The sequence below is a fragment of the Rhinolophus sinicus genome, linkage group LG06 (genome assembly GCF_036562045.2).
Source record: "Rhinolophus sinicus isolate RSC01 linkage group LG06, ASM3656204v1, whole genome shotgun sequence".
Lineage (NCBI taxonomy): Eukaryota > Metazoa > Chordata > Mammalia > Chiroptera > Rhinolophidae > Rhinolophus > Rhinolophus sinicus.
Window position 1 is genome coordinate 110,602,697 of NC_133756.1, and position 13,594 is coordinate 110,616,290.

General features: G+C 37.0%; 1 protein-coding gene across 9 annotated transcripts in view; it reads left to right on the plus strand.

Moving 5' to 3' along the window:
• The window catches only part of DLG2 (discs large MAGUK scaffold protein 2), a 1,902,684-nt gene that overhangs the window by 749,031 nt on the left and 1,140,059 nt on the right, over positions 1-13,594 (plus strand). The window contains exon 1 of one of the 9 annotated variants that reach the window (XM_074335668.1): positions 12,164-12,489. The exons of the other annotated variants lie outside the window; for them this stretch is intronic. Coding sequence (XP_074191769.1) covers positions 12,388-12,489 — 102 coding nt within the window. The 5' untranslated portion in view covers positions 12,164-12,387. Of the gene's footprint in view, positions 1-12,163; positions 12,490-13,594 lie in introns of those variants that run through there. 9 annotated transcript variants of the gene reach the window in all.

Genomic DNA, 13,594 nt, shown 5'->3' on the forward strand with positions numbered 1-13,594 from the left:
TTAATAAAGAGCATCTGTGAAAAAACCTATAGCTAATATGAGGTATAATAAAAAAATGCAGTGAATGTTTAAATAAGAAAAATTACAGTAAAAGACACATTGCCATTAATCCCTCTCAAAATATTCCTTGCTTTAAACACACTTACCCCATCATTCTTGCCACTTTCTGAAGCAGTTCTGGAAGTCCTCTTTCGTGAATGTCTTTGTTTCATCCTCCATCATGAACAACACGCTATGCCAACACATCGCTTCTGGTATAGCAATTTCTGTCAAATAAAAACATTACAGTGCGTCCTCATCCACCTTATTCACCAGATCTGGCACCATACAACTTCTGGCTCTTCCCCAAAGTCAAAATGACCATGAAAGATAATTGTTTTGAATCAATTCAGGACATTGAAACAGCCACAACAGCACAACTAAAGATACTCACGAAAGAGGACTTCCAGAACTGCTTCAGAAAGTGGCAAGGACGATGGGTAAGTATGTTCAAAGCAAGAAAGAGTATTTTGAGGGGGATTAATGGCAATATGTCTTTTACTGTAATAATTTTTTTAAATTTAAACATTCACCGTATATTTTGATCACACTTTGTATCACACTTAATAGTGAAAATCTGAATGTTTTCCCTTAAGATCAAGGACAAGACAAGAATATCTCAACTATTTTTATGCAATATTATACTGGATGATCAATGTAGCACTGTTAGCCAACAAAAAGAAGCAAAGGAAAAAGTAAAACTGTTTTTCTTTTTCAGATGACATGATCCGATCTGATAGAATCTACCAAAAAAAAAAAAAAAAAAAAAATGGAATCTACCAAATTGCTGAGTTTAACAAGGTTGCGGATAAAATGTCAATATAAAAAACTCAATTTTATTTCTACATACTAAGCATGGACAGTCAGAAATTGAAATCAATAAAGCAATTTTCATTTATAATAGTGTAAGTATGAAATACTTAGGAATGAATCAAATGAAAGATGTAAAAGAGCTGTACATTGAAAATTAGAGAATATTGCTGAGGGAAATTAAAGATGACCTAAATAAATGGAGAGATACATTACTCCGGGGTTGGAAGACTCAATATTGCTGTTTATTCTCTCTAAACTGATTGCGAGATTCAATACAATCGCTATCAAAGTTCCAGTAGGAATTTTTGTTGACATCAACGAGCTAATTATAATATTCATATGGAAACTCAAAGTAGCTAGAGAGTTAAAACAGCTGAAAGGAAGAGCTGCTGTAAAGATGGTAGTTGTGTAAAGGTAGACAAATAGATCAATAGAAAGAAATTGAGAGCCTAGAAATAAGCCATACATATAAGGACAATTGATTTTTTACAAAGTCACACAATTCAGTAGAGAAAAGAGATGTTATAGCAAATGGTACTAGAGCAATACACATATGCAAACAAGTGAACTTGGATCCATGCCTCTTATTATATATAAATATTTACACAAAATTTATCATAGACTTAAATATAAAACCTAAAGCCACAAAAATTATAAAATGAATCAGAGGTGAACATCTTTGTGACCTTTGGTCAGGCATAGATTTTTTTTTAATTTGACACTAAATGTATAAACCATAAAAAATTAATAAATTGGACAAAGACACCTGTTAAAAGAATTAAAAGGCAAACTATAGACTAGGAAAAATATGTGCAAACATATATCTAATTAAGGACTTAAATCCAAAATATATAAAGAACTCTCAAAACTCAACAGTAAAAAACAAACAACTCAATTTCAAACATAACCAAAAGATTTGAATAGATACTACCAAAGAAGATATACAGAGGGCAAATAATCACATGAAATGATGTTTACACCATTAGTCAGTAGGGAAATACAAATTAAAATTATAATGAGATATAACTGTCCCTCTGTTGGAATGGCTAAACATTAAAATGACTGACTACACTAGGTGTTGACTTAGACGTGAGGGGAATGGAATTCTCATACACTGCAGGTGGGGGTGTACGATGATACAACCACTTTGAAAAACAGTTTTACAGTTTCTTATAACTGGAAACATGCACCTACAGTGTGATAAACCTACTCCAATCCAATAGAAAATGAAATATATGTCTGTACAAAGACATATACACAAATATTCATAGAGTTTTATAGCCCCAAACTGGAAACAATCCAAATGTCCATCAGCAGATGAATGGATAAATAAATTATAGATAAAAAATAAACTTACAGTGTTAATATTACTCAGCAATAAAAAATAGAAATGAACTATTGACATGTGCAACAGTCTAGGTAAATCTCACAAGATATGTTGAGTGAAAAAAAATTAGACAACAAAAGCACATATGATATCATTTGTATAAACTTCTAAAATATGGAAACTAATCTAGTGACAGAAAGCAGATCTGTGGTTGCTTTGAGATGGGGGAGTAGGAAAGAGTTTGAGGGGTAGAAATTATAAAGGGGCATGAGGAAACTTTTGTGGGTGACAGATATGTTCATTGTCTTGATTGTGCGAATGGTTTCATGAATGTATAATACATATGTTGAAACATCAAATTGTGCTCTTTAAATATTTATAGTTTATTATATTTCAGTTGTATTTCAATAAAACTGCTTTTTACATATTCCTTAGTACTTTCCTAACACTTTTATAATAAAAACAGAAATCTTAAATGTAACCCCCATAGTCTAACCTCTGCATTCTTCTGCGGCCTCTTCTCACTTTAGTGTTTCCCCTTGTTTGTTGTCTTCCAGCTATTCCGACCCTATCTCAGTCCTTCTTATACACCTTGTTTCCTGGCACCACATGTTCTTTGTATATTCTCTTCCCTCTATTTGGATGTTCTTTCTTCCTGTATTTGTCCAGTAATTTCCCACTCATCCTTCTGATTTCAACTCAGTTATCACTTTGCCAATTATGCCTTCTCTAACCACCTTTATTAGATAAAATTCCCCTATATGTTCTCATAGAGCCTTGTGGCTCTACCCAAAGCACTCATCCCAATCTGCCTTCCCCATTGGTCTGTAATCTCCTTGAAGCCAGAACTGTATTGATCTGTAGTTACCACTGTATCCCAAATTTACAGTGCCTAGCACAGACACAGGAAATTATCTGTTGGATGAAAGAAAAAGTGAATAGTAATTGGAAACCAAAAACAGGAAATGAAGTAAATATATTAACATCATGAACCTAGCAAAGGCTTTGTAATAGTCAGATGCTACCTAACGAATTTAGCAAACACAATTCAGATCTTCAAACACATTGTACTTGAGATTGACTGTTCTTATAATGAAGGAAGAGAGCACCAGAATTCTTATGACAGAAGTAATTCACACATTGTACCAAAAATGGTTTTCTCACAATGCTCTTACAGTGATTTAAGCAAACAGGATGGAAATCTACTTAGTCTATATTTATAATTTGGTGTCATCAGGACTTTAGCATGCATCCATCGTATTAAGAGAAAAAGAGATAATTGTCATAATCTTAAATCTATGGTATATAGCTTGAAATTGTAAGAGAGATCTGATGTCTTCACAGTTGTGGTTGAGCAATTGTTTCATTGAGAAATTATTTCATTTAGTTTGGGTATGAGAGCCCCTGCGTGCAGTATAATAGTGTGGTGTTCTTCAGGGTGAGTCAGTCCTCTCATTTAGTTCTTGCAGCTAGAAGAGCCATCTATTGTTCAGATGAAAGCAAGCTGATAAAGAAAATCTATTTGTAGTAGAAAAGCACAGTGGCAATATAAAGCCCCTTAAAATGAGCCATGTTTTTGACATAGATTTCTCATGAATTGCTGCTCTCAGAGTTGAACTCTGGTTTAGTAGATTTTTCTTTCTTTTTTTTTTTTTTTTTGACAATGAATAATTTGCCTTTGTTTCACAGATGGGCAAACATAGTATAAAAATAGAATTAGTGATTTCACAGGAATTTTTCTATGTTTGGTTGACACGTATTTGAAATAAGTTTCTTGGATAGTTTTGGTATATAATTAATGCATGAATTTTAAAAATGAATGAGTGAGCAAATGAATATTGTTAAGCATTCATTAATAGTTTGTGTAGACCATCAAAAAAATCAACAAAACAAAAAGGCAACCTACAGAATGGGAGAAATATTTGCAAATCATATATCTGATAAGGGTTTAACATCCAAAATACATACAGAACTCAAACAACTCAGTAGCAAAATAAACAATCTGATAAAAAAATAGGCAGAGGATATGAATGGATGTTTTCTGAAGAAGACATACAGACGGCCAACAGATACATGAAAAAATGCTCAACATCACTAATCATCAGGGAAATGCAAATCAAAACCATAATGAGATATTCCCTCTTACGTGTTAGAATCACTATCATTAAAACGATGAGATACATGTTGGCAAGGACGTGGAGAAAAGGGAGCACTTACGCATTGTTGGTGGAAATATAAATTGGTGCAGTGCAGCCACTATGGAAAACATTATGGGAGTTCTTCAAAAAATAAAAACTGAAACTACCTATAATGCCTATTATCCAGCAATCCCACTTCTGGGTATTTATCCAAAGGAAATGAAAATAGCATATCAAAGAGATATCTGTACTCCTATGTTTATTGCAGCATTATTCATAATAGCCAAGGTGTGGAAACAACCTAAGTGTCCCTCAAAAGACAAATGAATGAGAAGGTTTGATACATATGTTCATATGCATATCTGTCTGTCTGTCTGTCTGTCTATCTATCTATGTAATGAAATGTTGTTCCACCATAAAAAAATAAGAAAATATTGCCATTTGCAACATATATGGACCTTGAGGTATTAATGCTTAGTGAAATGAGTCAGATGGAGATAGACAAATACTGTATAATATCACTTATATGTGAAATCTATAAAAGCTAAATTCATAGAAACAGCGCTGAGTGGTGATTACCAGGGGCTGGAGGGAGGGGAGGCGGGGGCGGGGATGGAGAGATGTTGGTCAGAAGACACACACTTTTAGTTATAAGATAAATAAGTTTTGCAGACCAATGTATAGTATGTTGCGTATGGTTAACAATGCTGTACTGTGTACTTGAAAGTTGCTAAGAGAGCAGATCTTAAGTGTTCTCACCACAAAAAAGAAATGGCAATTATATGAGATGATGGAGGCGTTATTTAATGCTACGGGTAATCATTTGGCAATATATGTATATCAAATCATGTTATAGAAACTATGCTTACACAATTTAATATCTAAATTATACATCAATAAAAAATAAACCTTTTAAAACATGAAAAGTATAACTACAATCAAAAACAAAAGAAATGTGTTAAAGAACTGAGGACAGAATTAGTAAATGAAAAGGTATCTGAAGAAATTTCCTACAGTACAGTGAAAGCAGCAAAAGAGATTAAAAAAAACATAGCAAAAGGGACAGTAAATATATATCTAATTTCAATTTAATGGGGAAAAAAGGATAGAGAACATGAGGAAGAGAAAAATGAAAGTGATATGCCTTACTTCTCTTTTTATTATTATTGATTAAAGACAAGAATCCTTAGATGCAGTCATCACAAGAAGACCTAAACAGGACACTTAATCACCTTAATCTCCAAAACACTAAAACAATGAATAAAGTTGATCAGTGGGAAACAACTAAGCACTTACAGAAAAAAGACAACTGGACTAATTCCTCAGAATACTAGAAGAAAATAGCTGGCAACCAAGAATTTATACTAAGCTAAATTATCATGTAAAAAACAATAAAAAATCAAATCAAATAAAAATAACACCTTCAGACAAATCAAAATCAGAATCTACCAGCAGAGTTTTGCTGAAGTATCTTCAATAAGATATTATTTATGGAGAATAAAAAAGAATCCCATAAGGATTTTTAATGGAATTTTACATTGATAAAAGTATAAATTGGCTATTATACATTAAAATTTAAAAATATGTTCATACCCTCCGCACCAAGAATTCTTCATCTGTAAGTTCTAGCCTAATAGTTTTGTCAAGGCTATGTGCAAATATTTGTCCACAAGAACATTTCAATTTTCCTCATAATATTGAAATCAGAAGTATTTTTTACCCTTAACAAGAAAGGACTTAGGAAACATGCCATGAAATATTGAAATCCTATAACATATTAATAGCGGTTTTGTAGGAAGACATCTGTCTAAAAGTATGGATAAGTATCAAAGGTATATTACACTCAAAAGTAGCCTATACTATGTACATTTTGAACATATTTTTTTTGAAATATTACAAGAGACATAGCCTTTAAAATATTAAGATTACTTATACCTGACAGTGGAATTGTGAGTACTTTCAAATTGCCTTTTTGTGCCTGACAATGTTTTTAAATTATTTCTACACTAAACTTTTGCTTTTGTACTTAAACAAAAATATAATAAAAATATATGCTGTTTTTGGCTCTGAAAAAAATATATATCAGGAACTTTGATAAATACTTTCACATATGATATTTTAGTTAATCCTGAGAGGAATCCCATAATATACATGTTATTATTTAACAAGCCTTCCCTTTTTTTGATGGATGAGTAAATTAACTGTCAATGAGATTAACTGACTAATTCAGAGTAACATAAGTTTCAAAGCTAGGGCTGAAACCCAATACCCAAATTTATTCTTTCAACACTGAAATCATATTTGGTGAACAACAATACCTAAGAATTCTTTTTCATTTGATTTTTCCTATGAAAGAAATTCTCACAGTTGGTGATATTTTGGAGTTGCTTTTTCAAAATGACAATAAGGGTAAAAGTAAATATCATGAACATTCTTAGAGGCAAAATTTTTACTTGCCTTATTGAAGCTGAGGACAATTATTATTTGAAAGCACTTGGTGCTAAAACAAATTGTCAAAATTAATACTGAATCAATGGGCTGGCATTTTCTTAATAAAGGGCGTACTCCTTACAACTAGGAAATGGGGGAACGGGGGCTGGATTTGGAGACAAATAAAGGCCTATAGTAGTTCACCTAGGGCCTAGGTGGGAGCTGTGGAAAGCCTGGCTTAACCCACACACTTCATGTGTTCTGTATTCATTCATTTGTTGACTCAATCATTCCAAACGACAAATAAACAAGAGAACTATTTCAAATAAAAGTCAAACAAACATACTAAGTCTGACTCAAATAAAGGTCAACCAGTCACTAAGTGTGACTAGCCCAGAGGCGTTTATACTTGGGAGTGGAAATGGAGGACTCAGAAATTACAGAGAACCTGAAGACTAGACAATCATGGGGAAAGCAGGATAGATATTGGCGTCAGTTGTATGAGGCCTGACTCTAATACAAACCCTCATTGCAGTTGTGCGTTCCTCAGTCACAGGGACATGAGAGGGCTGAGAAAGGATCTGGGGAGTTTGGGGGGAGTAAAAATTGTGAAAAAAGGTTAATAAGTTAGAATTGTAAAGTCTAAAGAGATTAAACATATTGGATCTAATAGGTTTAGTATTTCCAGTTAACTTTTATCGAAACAAAAATCATGAAATTAACACTAAGCTCCTCCAATTTACTGAGTGCCTAGCACAAACCAGATGAGTGCCAGAAATATTGAAATACATGATCTCATATAAGCTTTATCACAATCATATAGCATCACCACCTTTTTATAGAACAGGAAGTAGCAGTTCAGAGATATTAACTGAATGTGTCTGATGGTTCACTGTAAGATTGGGGAACCAGTCTTATGGACTTTAAGTATATTTATTAGTACTTAATTATATATACGTTCCTACTGTTATCCTTCCTGTGAGATAGTTACCCTTTCTTACCTCACTGACATCAGGTTTGGCCACATGACATTCCTTGGCTAACAAAATGTGGACAGGAAGATGTTTTTAATGTCTGAGCAGAAATATTAAGAGCCACTATGTATCCAGCCATTCATCATTTTCCTTCTGCCATGGGAATGTCACGTCCCTGATAAGGCTGCTTTTCTGTTTATGAACTAACTTGGGTTAGAGTCACAGTCAAGCAGTGAAGGACATCTAACATGACAAAGGAAAGAACATTTGTCGTTGAAAGCCATCAGGATTTTTTGTTAGTTGATTCGTTTGACTAACTAGTATATAAGTTTTGTTAGCCTGAGCAAGTTACTTAATCTCTCTGTGATATAATTTCTTTCTTTCTTTCTTTGTTTTTTGTAAGACTGAGCGGTTTTAGTTATTAAATAAGTTAATGTAGATAAAGTACTTAAGCCAGTGCTATGCTGCTAAATGTTTCTTTGAAGAAAAAAGTTTTGACCATAGTGTTTGCTAGTTTATCTTGTGTAAGCACTTCTTCCATGGCTGATTCCAAGCTACCAACATATCACTGAATGGACAGTTCAGAAGAGGTGCAATCAATTGCCTATTAAAAGTAGGAACTGGTTCTAGCACACCGTTGAATTTAAAATAGTGCACATAGCAAACACTATATTAGAGCATAATGGATATTAAGCACTATAGACGAGTTTGTTTTTTGAAGACAGGTGACTGAAAGAAATGGCTTCTCAAATTTCCTTTACATCCTTGATATCCTTTATTTGGAAGACAACTCGGAGGATGTCAGCACTGGACGTAACTTAGAGATGCTCTAGTATACCCATTTCATCTTAATAGACAAGGGAATTGAGGCTCAGAGAGGCTGAGTAGCTTGTTAAAGTCACACAGTCAGTAGGAAGAAATGCTATAGTTCCTACTGTCCAATACACTCTTTTCCCTTCCAACATGACCCATCTCTTTTTAAAAATTGCAATGGAAGGGATCAGCAGAGAAAGGAAAAAGATGAGTAAATAACCAATGCCTCTTAACTTGTTCCACTTTCTGGTTAGGAATAATCAATACTAAAAGATTAAAATTAAATGCTGGTCACATTTATTGATGATTCTGGGATTTTTTGTGTGTGATTATGAGTCCATTTTGAGGAAAGTTGTCACTGGGAAAAATGGTTAATAGTATGTAGTTGTGTATCATTTTGCAAAACTGATGATTATTAGGAAGAACTGTAAATGTTACCAACCATTGAAATGTCTAATTAAAGGTGGCTTTTTTGACTATTAAATGAGTGCATCATCTGGTATTCCCTAGTAATACCTCCTCCTAAAAATATTGCAGTACACCCCCAAGCAGTATACTTCCAAATTAGTGCTTTTCAGACCAATAATGTAGTGTATTCATATCTTAAGGTAACAGTGACTCATTTTTTTAACCATAGTGGTTACTGGCTGTAACTATGGAATACATTGTCATGGAAACCACATTTCTTCCTCCCCCAACTTCAATTCACCCCAGAGCTATTGAGAGACAAGAATTAAGGAAAAGCATTTTGTCAGATGCATATGCCAGATAACAAATGAGCACACACAAAGAGGTGTGTGTGTGTGTGTGTGTGTGTGTGTGTGAGTGTGTGTGTGTGTGTGTGTGTGTGTGTGTAGAGGGAGAGAGTGAGGAAGGGAGGAAGAAAGGAACTCTCATTGATTAAAGTTAAACAGTAAAAAATCAAGGAAATTAAATATACATTTTCCTTTATATATATATTTTTTCATTTTGCTGCCTCAGTCTAAACCAGCACAATTGTAAAATGGGAAATGAACATAGCAGCCTTTAATGCTGCCCTAGAATAGGAGGTCAGCCTTAGTTTGGATAATTCATTAGGGAAAGACTGTTAGATATTATTGGAACATCACAATATAGAGCATACAATACTTTTAGGGTGTTTGAAATCCAAATTATAGGCTAATGAATAAGGGAAATATTGAACAACTTTTTTTAGAATCCATTCTCCTTTGGAAAAACAGCAGTAATTATAGATGTTTTGTAGGTGGAAGTGCTCTCACAAGCACACATTTTATGGTAACATAAAGAAAATGCTAAGGGATACACTTAATCTGTGAATGTGACTTTAAGATTCCACGGGAGGCACCAGACACCAGCTGTGCTCCTAAAATATGATCTGCTATGGTTAAGGCCTCCTGAGCCACAGCAATCCCTAGATATGAACTGGATTGAACCAATCTTGGTTATTAATAGAGAAACCAACTAGGTAAGAACTTATGCACTTAGTCTAAGAATCCCAAAGCCTGAGGCATAGCTGCCCTCTGGAGTTAGAACCTGATTTGTCTCAACTTCTTTCAAGAGGTCTTACTTTAGTAGGCAGGACCCATAGTCCTCTCAACAGGGGGCTGATTAAAAATGTAGATTCTTTTATATCCTCCTAAGGAATGAGAATGTAGGGTTAGGCCTGAGCACCTTTGTTTTGTTTTGTTTTGTTTTTTTTAAAAAAAAACGAGCACCCCAGGCAATTCTGATACAATCAGGTTCAGTTTCCATTTACTTGGGACTAGAGGGTGCGGTATTTTGGACATGGACAAGTGAAAAAAAGTATATAGGGCATTGCATTTGACTTGACAATTTGCAGGTCATTGTTTTTTGGTTCTTACTGGAACTTTGTAAGACTGAAAAGTATAGTGTTATTGGGGGCTTATATAAATTTAGAATACAAGTGGTCTGGCATTCTGGTGGAATTGCATTAGGAGGGCATGGTTCTGGCAGTTTGCTGTGGATGTTTAGGACTATGTTGTTGCTGTATTTCAAATGGGATAGGAGTTCAGTGCCCAATTAGAAAGAGACTTTTGAAACTACCATCTTCATGTGAATATGACAGGCCTGACCCTTCTCAAATAAATCTGAAGATGCTTTTGGAGAAGTGTGCCATGTCTCCTCTGAAGCTGCTTCTTAAACTATTTCCCACCACTGCTTTTTTTTTTTTTTTTCTTTTTTAACCTCACCTTAAAGGCGTGTTGATTGAGTGACTTGGGCAAATGATATAACCTTTAGGGTCTCAGTTTCCTCCAAGAAAAGGTGTCCAATAACATTTACCTCTCAGGCTAAGACAGAAGATAAGCTATGTTGGTAAAGAGCAGCCAGGTATCACCACGGCTTACTACAGAAATGTGTTATTTGTCATCTCTAGTCTTCACGACAACACTGCAGAGTAGGGGTTAATAGCCCCATTTACAGATAGGCAAACAGAGGCTCAGACACTGTAAGTGACTTACAGAACCGCACTCATCACCAGGACCAGGGTCTGATACCAAACTCTGGTATATCTTGCTCTCTTTCTACCAACCATATGAAGCATAGTACCAAGCACTCTAGTGGCACTCAAAGGATGCTACTTTTATCCACTTTCTAGTCTGTACCTTTCCTATCACGTTTTTTTTTTTTTTTTTTTTTTTTGTCTCTAAGCAGTTTTGCAGCTGGGTCAGCCACATGCTGATATGTTTTGGTCTTTTGCAATTTTGACAGCCTCACTTTAAAAAGAAGAAAAGAAGGAAAAAAAGACACACACACAATAAAACATGCACCAGTCTTGCTATTCATACTTCCGGAACAACATAAATACTTCTGGGGCTTCTTGGAGCTTCTGAGACATTAATGTGGGGAAGCGGCGGACTCTTCCTTTTTGAGTTCGAAAAATGTCTTATCAGGCTTGATTCTGAGGTTGATTCTATAACCCAGGGAAGGAGTGGGCTCGCTGCTCCAGAAATCAAGGGCCTTGGGCCCCAGGGAAACCATTTCCAGCCCACTTCTGCCTCTGCCTTGGATCCCTTTGCAGGCCATCAACCCAGGCACGCCTTTGTCAGAGGGCAGCGAGGATGTGCCCAGCAGGTCTCCGCGCAGCCCTCCCCTTCTCAGGAACTCAGCCTCAGAGGTCGCCTACATTCGGGCAGCAGCAGCAATGAGAGCCGAGTGCGATCTCTGGGTCACATCAGGGCTGGGAGCCCCTGCACGCGTCCCCCAGAGACTCCTCAGTAGCACAAAGCGCGCTGGCGGGCTGGGCTAGGCTGGCCAGCACCACGCTCCTTCCCTCTCGGCCCCTCCCTTCCATCCCACTTGCCCGGCCAGCGCTCCCCACGGTGACTCTGGATTGCTGCAAGCCACTGGCTTTTTACCAAATCTGGAGCTGCAGTATTTTTTTTTTTTTTTCTTTCAGAGAATAATTTCAGCCCCCTTCAGCTCCCATGACAATCTTATGTGACTGGGGAGAGTAGGCGGGCACATCCTTTTACATGCTAATGGTGCCCCACCTCCTTTGAACCCTCCTCTAAGCGCCTGGCTTCCTTTGATTTTTATTTATTTATTTATTTAAAATTTTACCTCCCCCAAATTTACCATAAGGGGGAGAAAAAAAAAACCCATCTTGATTCTGTCCCTACCCCCACGCCTCATTCCCCAGGGAAGGGAGACCCCGAAGACGCTCGGTACTTGCCCTCAGCTTTGCTCCTACCCGGGCGCTGGGATGGCTGCGCTGGGCGCAGGGGGCAGCGATCGTAGCTGCCGCTTGGTCTAGGCTGTCGCTCCATGTGCCGGGCGGCGAGCACCCTGTTCGGGTCCCCCAGCAAGCTGCCACTGCCGCAGCCCGAAAGGAATGTCCCCTGTTTTTAAGGACCCTGACTGTTTTACACCAATGATTTGCCACTGCAAAGTTGCTTGCACCAACAACACTTTGTCGTTGATGTTTGGATGCAAGGTAGGACGAGGTTCATGTCTTTTTAATGCATGCTGCCTCCTTTGGGGGTGCGAACAATTCTTTTGTTTGTTTATATGTCTGCCTGTTGGGAGCGTGACAGAAGCTAGGACTTGCTCTGCTCGACTTGCTCTGCTCTCTCTGGGAGCTGGCTGGGTTTGGGGGCCTTGAGAGTACACTCATTTTCTGGTGTCCGATGTTGGGTTGATACCTCGGTTGTCACAGGACCCCCTGGTCTCTAAATGTACAGAGGCTCCCAGAGCAGTTATGCTTCGGAAAGGGGGCGCCTTGGGTGGCTCTCTGCTTGGGATCTCGTTATACATTCCCAAACTCCTCACAGGTTACCAGCGCCTGGAGCCCTGACCCACAGGACCCACGGTCCGTCCGCGTTAGCTGGGGCTGTAGACGTACTTGAGATGAAATTGAACGGATCAATTTGCATTGGGGCACTTTTACAGCTGAGGAGCTTATTTTTATTTTAGACAGCAAATCTGAAGCCAGGCTCCTGTTGCCCCCAATCGTGTATTTTTCTCTGAGCTTATACAATCCACTTGAAATCAACACTCAGAAATTTTATCAAGAGGTGGCGCAGTTACTCACTGAAGTTTCTAGTGAATAACTGTCCCATCCCAGATTTTTGTAAAGGTGATTGGTGTTCCCAAGGAAATGAGGTTTGAAAATTTTTGAACCAGGGTACTATCATTCATTGCTCCTTGTCTGAAACTTTTTGGGCTGACTCCGTGATGCACTTCCTGAAAAGGTGCACAGAACTTGGCATTTGAGCAGCCTTTGCCTGTGAGTGGTATGAAAGCATGTCCCTTACTCCTAGGTACACACCTTCACTTTTTTTCATTGTGCAAAGCTGGTGGGTTTGTCTAGACTGTATAAAACACTTTTGTGGCCACTATGGTGACTCTGTAAGGAGAAAGAACATCATCTGAAATAACTGAATATTCACATTTGGAAGTAAATAATCACACAATCCCTACTGTTTTGAAACACACCACCGGCAACTGGATTCCACAGCTGGCAAGCATCTTAGGCAGTAAACTTAATGAAACATACACATTCAACTTCATGGATAGTCCTCAGAGGGGGTGTAGGTTTA